An 8,783-nucleotide genomic window follows, 5' to 3' on the forward strand; every position below is an offset into this window, starting at 1 on the left:
CATCTTCCCACACAATGGCAACGGGGAAAAAAACAAAGTATATTCTCACTAGGAATATTTTATCAGGACTAGGATTAAATTTAATTGCCTTATTTTAAATGATCAGATTGTCAAATCCACTGTCTTACTCCTAGGTAAAACCCAGTCAGCATGCCTCTGGCTCATTAAAATAGCAAGAGAGCATTTTTTTCACATTGTCAGGCAAAAGCCATTTCTACTTTGCCCAGGATAAAACACACATGAAATGTGCTGTTCAGTTGCCACTTCCTCCAACCTCACCTGTGTATGACTGTGGCTGTTGAAGTAGGAGTTTATGGCAGCATGTTTCTAGGATGATGAGGTTGGTGGTTCATTCTTTGCCTCTACTTCACTATAAATAGGACAGTAAACAGCCCCAGATGTAACACTTCTTATCGAAGTGTAAGAATCTCCTTCACCTAGTTCCCAAGGTATAAAAGTGAAGATTTAATCAGGCTTTACACTTTTATATTTTTTAAATTATTTAACTTTTATTACTGTTGCACCATTTATACAATTACATATAATTTCAATGCATCCATTGTACATTTTGTTTTTTCATTTGTTTTCCAATGAGTGTGTGTTGGTGTCTGTGACACAGAATGGAAGAGAAACTGGAACTGCAATGAACGCAGACTTTTTCATTTCCACTGACCAATAAACAGAACTACAGGTGCACCCAACCACGGACATGCATTAACTCGTCATGAGAAATCTAGGTAGGCTAAGTAGGATGAGAATGCTTTTTACTCCCAAAAAATATTTGGAGAGGAAGAATTGGAGGATTGGCATTGAGAAATATGTGGACAGCTAAGTGGGTTTTGTCTGAAAGTTGGCATTCATCCACTGCATAAAAAAAATATCAAAATAAGAAAGGCTGTAAATAAAAAAACCACAGAAAATACTGCTTTCATAAAGATCTGATTGCCTTGGCACAAACCTAGTGGGCAGAATCAAACGCATCACTCCCAAACCCCATTACAGAACAAAAAGAAGATTTTGATACATTGGTGGAGTGCATTTACAGCAGTTCAGATACAAAAGATGTGCTGTACTTTCAGACATCCATTTATTTTACTTTTTTTTTTAATCCAGGACTTGTGTCAAGTTGGCAGAAAGTATATTAGATATTTCCCCACAAAAATACTATTTGGATTCTCCCCCCTCCCTCCCTCCCAACTTGATGGGACATCCTTTTCATTCTTTCTTTTCTTTTTTTCTCCTTTTCTTTCTGGGCAATACATATTTGTTATTTCAGATCTGAAACGAGTTAGTATAGCTGAAAAAATAAAAAAAAGACACAGGTTGTTTTAAGTGGTTGTTTCAACAGGCTGTCCAATTTAATCTTGCACTGCTATGGTTTGATCCGAATTAGTCGCTGGAACTTCAGAAGGTTTCGCTTCCTCTGGTGGGGCTGCAGGGTCCGAGGCCTTAGCAGTGGAACTAGTTGCTGCTGCTGCCGCGGTCTCCTTGGAAGAAGGTGCAGCCTCGCTGCTGCTAGGTTTTGAGTCTGAAGCTGGGGCCACTTCACTTTTAGTTTCTTGGGCTGCAGGTGTTGCGGGAGCCTCAGTCTTTTTGGCTTCCCCTTCCTCTTTGCTCTTGTCATCTGCTTTACTGGGAGCTGTGGCTTCTGAAGGCTGGGAAGCTTTTGCATCATTGCTAGGCTCAGAAGTTTTGGGTGCTTCGCTACTGGCAGCAGGAGCAGAGGCTGCAGTCGGCTCCTCTTGCTTGGCTGCCTGTTCATTGTTCTTCTGTGGCTCTACTTTCGCATCCACAACAGCCTCTGACTTCTCTGGTTCCGGTTTCTGGGTTTCTTCCTGGGTCGCTGTTTTCTCCTTCTCCCCTTCTTTTTCTTCCGTCTTATTTGCAGCGACCTGAGTATCCTTTTCACCCTTCTCCTCCTTGTTGTTTTCCTTCACTTCTGTGGTCTCTGTGGTTTGCTGGGCATCCTCAGCCTCCTTTGGAGTCTCTTCTTCCTCAGTTGCTGCTCCTTCAGCCTTCTTGTCTTTGTCTTTAGCTTTTTCATCATTGACACTGTATCCCTTCTTCTTCTTGCTCAGTTTGCCTCCCATGTTGGAGCTCTGTAACAGAAAAGAGAAGAAGATGGTTACCCAAAGCTCAGCATTTATCACTGAGAGAATGAAAATCAGATCAACTGAGCTGAGAGAGAAAAATGGATGCTGGCTCCCCAAAAAGAGACTACATCAGGTTTGGTCAAATGTTATCAGCTGAAAACACTGATGCTGCTGAGCACCACCGCTGCTGAGCTTATGTCCATCAGCCCTGTAGCATTTCAGTCAGCAACCCCCCTTCTGCCACATCGCCCTAAGAACAGTTCCTCCCTAAACCCCTCTAACTCTGGTTACTTTTCAGGGGGGAGGGTGGGAGTAACAAGATAATAGAAAACTAACATACATCACAATCTCTTGTCTTGAAAAAGGAGATATAAAGGGTGGAAGTAGAAAAAAGCTGCACTTGGGCACAAACTGAGTTTGACCGTCAATTTTGGCATCCACCCCTGGTTACCACAAAGTCCACTAGCCCAAAGGCTATGAACAAGCTTTGCGTTAAGGTTTGGAAAAATCAAAGCAAGCCCAGAGTCAGTGATGAGGCTGATGTTCTCCATAAGATAGCAGACTGCATCTACTCACTTCACTCTCACTGTCTGTTACCCCACAGCCAGCTCCCACTGTAGATACAGCCTGTGTGCAGGGCTGATGGTATCTGGAGGCCAGAAGCACGTGCGTCCCTCACCCAGAAGGGTGTGGGCACCACCCTCCAGCAGCCCCAGAAGCAGGAGCAGCTCCCGAGTGGGGACATCCCCACGCACAAAGGCCCACCCAGCCCCTTCCCACCCCACAGCTCCCACAGGGATCACCGGCCGGGAGCTCCGCATTCCCACACACATCCATGCCTCACAACCCCCAGCACCAGGGCGGGAAACACAAAGCCTGAAACACAGCAAGCCTGAGACCACTCAGTAAGACAACAGAAGCAGATGCCGGCACTTCGGACTACAAGTTACATGTGGCACGTGACATGACGCAATAAAAAATAGGGGAGGGGAAGAGGGATACGTCCTTTGTAGCCTTTGCTCACAGTTTTCAATCATGGCCAGCAATCAAGTACACAGTTTAGTTGTTTAAAAGAAGTTGAGCACATGTGTAACTGTATGAATATTTATATACACTTTATGTAGGAGTCTTAACTAAGAATATACAAAATTTTTCACAGTACTTCAAAGCCAAATTTGTCTATTAAAACAGGAGACACAAATACATTGGGCTATTAATGAAGATGAAAACCTTTATGATTGGCTAAAATATTACACTTCTGGTATTAAAACAAGTATCTCATTCATACTCAATGAAAGGTTAAGGAAAAAAATAGTCTTGTACTATTTGAAAATAAGAGAAAGTGATTTTTTTCAAAGTACTGTCAAACAAATGTTTAATTTAAGAGTTCCTCCAGGGAAGATGAATCATTCTAATTTTCTGTTTTGCAAAGGTAGATAGACTTAGAGGCCCTATATTTTCACACACATTTGCCAAAAGTATGACTACAAACCAGGAAAAATGCATACAAGGCCGAATATTAAATGGTTTTAAATACCACTAAGAACTAGCTGCCTCTCAGTAGACTTTCTGCTAACACAGATTCAAGGCTCAGGCATAGCCCAACAGCAAACTTTCCACATGTCTTGGGCAAAAATGAGAAGTTACTGTCAGCAGAGACCTTTCTGATTTCAGCTCTCAAAAAGAATAACTATTTGCAAATACTGTTGAAGGGTTAGCACACAGCTCTACAAAACACTAACATAATGTTACTGACAACACTACTTTGTTGTCTGAAATCTTATGGGGAACAGCAATAAAAGGATTAACTTCCACACAGCCACAGCCAAGCAATCTAATCTCTACCTTCATGGCAAATACCAGGTTTTTAGGTATTTAGGGCAGGCTATAAACATTAGTTTGTTATCTGACAAATTTACAGGCTTCTTGATACTCCATAAATATTACTCCAGATTGTTGTTTATGTACAGTCACAATCAAATACTTTGAAAGGGCTTTTGCAAGTCACCAGGATCAGAGATTTATGCTGAAGTCACCAGGATCAGAGATTTATGCTGTGTGTATCCCAATTTGCAATCCTTAATTAAGCCTGTATTGTTTCCCGGCAAAGTCCAGGTACTGTGAGCCTAATTTAATTTGCTGCATCTTCTGTATTTTTCCAGATTTTGCTATTTCATGGATAGCAGTAACTCACCACAATTTATATTTTCTTCCACAAAAAGCTTTTAACCTCAGATACAGCTGGCTACAGAATGTGTATGCCAGAGGACCTTTTAATAAGCAGAGAAGCGTGCATATGAGAAATGTGCTCCCAAACTATGAAAAGAAATATGCACTGTCTTTGCTCGGAGGTATACTGTGAAATCCCTGTGTCTCAATTTGCATCACAGCCAGCTGGCACAAGATACTGGAGCAGAAGATCAGGAAGAGGTTCAGAGACTATCATTATGCTCTATTAGTAAATATTTACAGTTACAAATGGACTGCCATCTTTCAGCACAGTTTCGACTACTTTATAACAGATTCGCTCTTCGTGACACTGAATCTCACATTTCTCTATTTAAAAGCCACCTAGATCATCATCATAATAGCTATGCCAGGCTATCACGCAAAAGCACAGCAATCATCAGGGTCATAACTCAACCCAGCAGGTAGCAAGGCTACAATGTTCCACTCCTCCTTCATCTGAATTACAAATACTCCTCTCCCCTCCCCACCTCACCCCACACCCTCCCTCACCAATAACAACATATCTGGGCTCATGATCTCCAGAAATAGCCCCCACGTCCTCCACTGCCTCAAACAGATGCTGATCTAGTCCCTGTCCCACCTTAGTGCACCTGAAGCACAGCTCTGAACCATCTAGTGCAGAGTCTCAGGATGCAGCAGAGACAAAACAGGCCTTTAAAAATATTTTTAAATTACAACCAGGTATACCTGGAAGAAAAGTAGCCATGTAGATCAAGGCACTTAAATGTCTCTGTGACTGTGCTGGATATTCTTGCAGGGATAATCCTGCCTGGAGCCACATGAAAGTGAATCTCAGTGAAATGTCTTACAAGAGAAACCGACAGTGAAGTGCATTAAGTATTCATACGGTGTTAAATCCACTTAGTATTACTACCTGCATATTAAGACTTGCAAGTGTCCAGACCTCTTTGCTCCCCCCATCAAAGGAATCAAGTCTAACAAAAAGGAGATACCCTGTCTGTCCCAGTGAGACTGATGGCCCTGGCTCTATTCCTCAGCCTCTCCCAATCCCCCTACTTCTTCCTTACCCCCCATAACCATTGCATCAATCTTGCAAATGACAGACCCAGTAAAAAAAAATTGCCAACTATTTACCACACAGGCTAAAACCCAGTATGGCTTCAGTTATCTGCACTACCATTGGCGTGCAGTGGTTCTGAACTAGCTCGCTCTAGCAGCTACCAACTGAGTGCAAAGCACTTTGTAGGAAGCATGTCCAAAAGGAAGATCCTTGAAAATTTTGGTGCTGAGCACCATTCCTGTAAAATAGCACAGCATTTGATGGCCGTGCCTCTTCACTACTGGACAGAGAAGGGTCTGAAGAGAAACAGTCTAGAATCAGATTTTGTATAAGAAGTTGCAATATATCTTTTCAGAGAACTTTGATGAAGTAGTTGGCAGACCAGTGCTTCAGAAGAGCAAGGTCAGTACACCACTTAGAAGTTATACAGACTTTATCTGCTTCTTATCATGCTCAGTATTCCTTGACTGCATGTATAGCTCTTCTCACGGAAGAAGAAACAGATCTAGAGACCACTGTGGAGGACTTCTACAACAGGAGCAAGGATTTCTTCAGTTTTAAGAGCTGCTTTTCGTTGTGCTCACCCTGAAGTTTCCATTCTCCTGGAGAAAGCAGGAAGAGAACTGGAGAGCCTGCATAGGTATTTTTCTTATGACTATATTGTATTACAAAATATCATGTCTACAGGTCACCTAAAGCATATTAAGCACTTTGAAAATTGAATATTTGTGATAATCAGGACTTTCTGAGATAACAGTGTCAAAAAGAGTTAATGTCAATAAGACCATAATACAGCAAGAAGAAGAACTCGGAACATTTCAGATTTTACACCTGAAGATCTGATGAAGATGAGTCCCTGGAACACAGGCAGCATACATCTGTATAGTTTGGGAAAAGAAATATCATTTCAAAGTTTTTTATTTCAAATTGTGCTTCTATATTGAAGAAGTCCCTAGAATTAGACTCTTACTATCTCTCTCTTTCATCAGTAAAGATTTGTCTGCCCAGTTAAGATTTCTTATGTGCCTATAAATCTCTAAGCATTTCATTTAGTATACACCTTCACGTCTCATGAGACAGTCTGGCTATTACAAGAATGGACTTGCTACACCCTCAATCTCAGTACAGAGAACAGTGTATCAGGAAAGGACAAAAACACAGCTAGCACCTTGTATACTCTGACTGCCAGAGCTAAACTTCCAAAGCTCCTGTTCAACTTCATGCGAAGTATGGGGAGCTCAGTCTGCCTCCAGAAAAACCAGTTCAGGAATATGCTAGGTATCTTCTGAAATTCCATTGCCTTCAGCATAATGTAGGCACATACAGTGGGTCAGGCCAAAGTAGCCCTTGCACAAGCCTGTTCCCAGGCATGAGTTATCTCATATTGCCTGCAGACAAGAGATGTAAAATGCACATCCCTCCCTAGGCAGCACTTCAACATTCCAAATCAAAGGAAATACCGATCCCAGAAACTGGCCCACCCCCCAGCTGCTCAAAATAAATAAAAAGATCTTGAAGAAACCACTACATCTCTGTACCTCATTGATTCACCCTACACCTCTTATTTAAAAAAAAAAAAAACAAAAAACAAACCAACCAACCCACCAAGTTTTTTCTCCTTTCTCCTTGCTTCGTCCTACTCTACCTTCTTGTTTTGTATTCCTTATGTTTCAGAGCAGTGATGGGAACTGGCTCTCCTACAGACAGGCTGGTTGTGCTGCTGGTGTGAGGGAGGCAGCAGGAAGCACACACTTGACCACCTCTCCCTTCCAAAGAGACGTCTGGGGGTCACACACAGCTGTGCCCCCATGGGCTGGGCACCTCACAAAATGCCACACCTGTAGGGCTGTGAGCAGCACACCACCTTCACATGGTACTTACATGTATCTGAGGGAAACAAGATGCTAGTTCATTAAATGCACACAACAAAACATGGCCCCTGATCTCCACATGCCCTGGTTGTTCAAGCCAACTCAACATTGAAGAATTTGGTGTGTTTATTGCTGTGAGACATACAATAATAAACTGGGAACATCTCAGCTTGGCACTTGTGCTGCTTTCTTCATGGACTACAGATGCTAGATTTTTGTCCTTCCCTCAGCATGTGCACAGTCCTCTAACTACTGTGGTGCCTTTCCTTCCCCCAAAGCCTCATGAATCTCAAGATTTAATAAAGAAGTATAAAACCCAGTAATGTTTAAAACACAGAAATTGTGTTCACTCGATTTTTTTCTAACCTTGATCTTCAGAAGAAACCAATTCCAATTTCAGTACTGGCCTGTTTTCTTTTAATATGTAGCCAATAAGGGAATTCTAAGAAGTAATATTGCCAAGTCTAAGGGTTTAATTCTCAGCCAGATTTCAGTTTTATTTTCCTCTGGTGAGAAGCAGAATACATTTGTTGCAAATTTCTTTTAAAAAAAAAAAGAAAGAAAAAAAAGGAACCAGCTTTTATATTATTTTATAATTCCCAGGCACATGTACACCACACAAAAATTGGGAGGATGATGTGCTTTTTTAAATACGGGCCATTTGTCATTAATATATCTAAATTATTATAATTTATATTAGCCTCCAATTATGAGAGATAATAATTTAAGCAAACTACAGGCTGCTATAAAATTGTGCCTGGCTATTTAAGAATTTGTACATGAGTACCTGCTTCATTTGAGAAGCATAACTACTAATAATACAGCAAGTTACCAGAGAAGTTGATAATCACATGCCAATTATTTTGAAAGCAAATGAGAAAGTTGTACCTGAGATGTTATTAAGATTGATGTGAAATACTTGAGCTCTGAGGTATGTATGAATTCATCAATTTTGAACCTATTTTTTCACAAACAGAAGAGGAATGAAGACCAGCAGTTTCATTACAGGCAAAGGTTTTGCTAAAATTATCAATTCATTTAACTTCAACCTGAAACCACAAGTACTTTGCATGTGCAATTCTTCTTCTGTAATTGCTCTTCTGTAATTCCTGTGTGGAAAAAAAGCTTGCTAGCTAGACAGAATTCCCCTAAATAAAAATAAAATTTATCCATTATCTGATCAAAGAACGATGAAGATTTTGTGGGTTACATTGAAAGCTACTATCAAAGACTTTGGACTTGCTCCTCTTCAGTTGGCGGACTGTACAGCTGAAGAATCTGGAGACACAGTTACTGAAGATCCACTACCCAGTCTGACTGGTCAGACACCAGCACTACTTTAGCTTTAGAAGAGCCCGTGGAAACAAATACATCAACTGCCTTATGCAGTCTCTGTGCATGTGACCCAATATTAAACCCACTGAAGTTCTGACCTGTGTACTGCAGAGCTGCCCTGTAGAAGTGTGCTCCTGAATGTAATACACCTCATTCCTCTAAGCCAGTACACCCTTAGCTTCTCCAGCTACAAAGCCATCTTTCAGAAAACAT

The 8,783-nt window shown here is 41.3% G+C and overlaps 1 protein-coding gene across 1 annotated transcript; it reads right to left on the bottom strand.

Annotated features, from left to right (window-relative positions):
* Positions 1 to 487: 487 nt before the first annotated feature.
* Positions 488 to 2,120, bottom strand: BASP1 (brain abundant membrane attached signal protein 1). The gene has a single exon (XM_026843205.1). The coding sequence runs from the start codon at positions 2,088 to 2,090 to the stop codon at positions 1,359 to 1,361; it is 732 nt and encodes a 243-aa protein (XP_026699006.1). The 5' UTR covers positions 2,091 to 2,120; the 3' UTR covers positions 488 to 1,358.
* Positions 2,121 to 8,783: the final 6,663 nt, after the last annotated feature.

Source organism: Athene cunicularia (genome assembly GCF_003259725.1).
Source record: "Athene cunicularia isolate RWA chromosome 2 unlocalized genomic scaffold, athCun1 chr2_part1, whole genome shotgun sequence".
In the NCBI taxonomy this organism is placed as follows: Eukaryota; Metazoa; Chordata; class Aves; order Strigiformes; family Strigidae; genus Athene; species Athene cunicularia.

Coding starts and splice junctions, on each gene's coding strand:
- BASP1 (XM_026843205.1), bottom strand. CDS start 2,090: ATGGGAGGCAAACTGAGCAAGAAGAAGAAGGGATACAGTGTCAATGAT.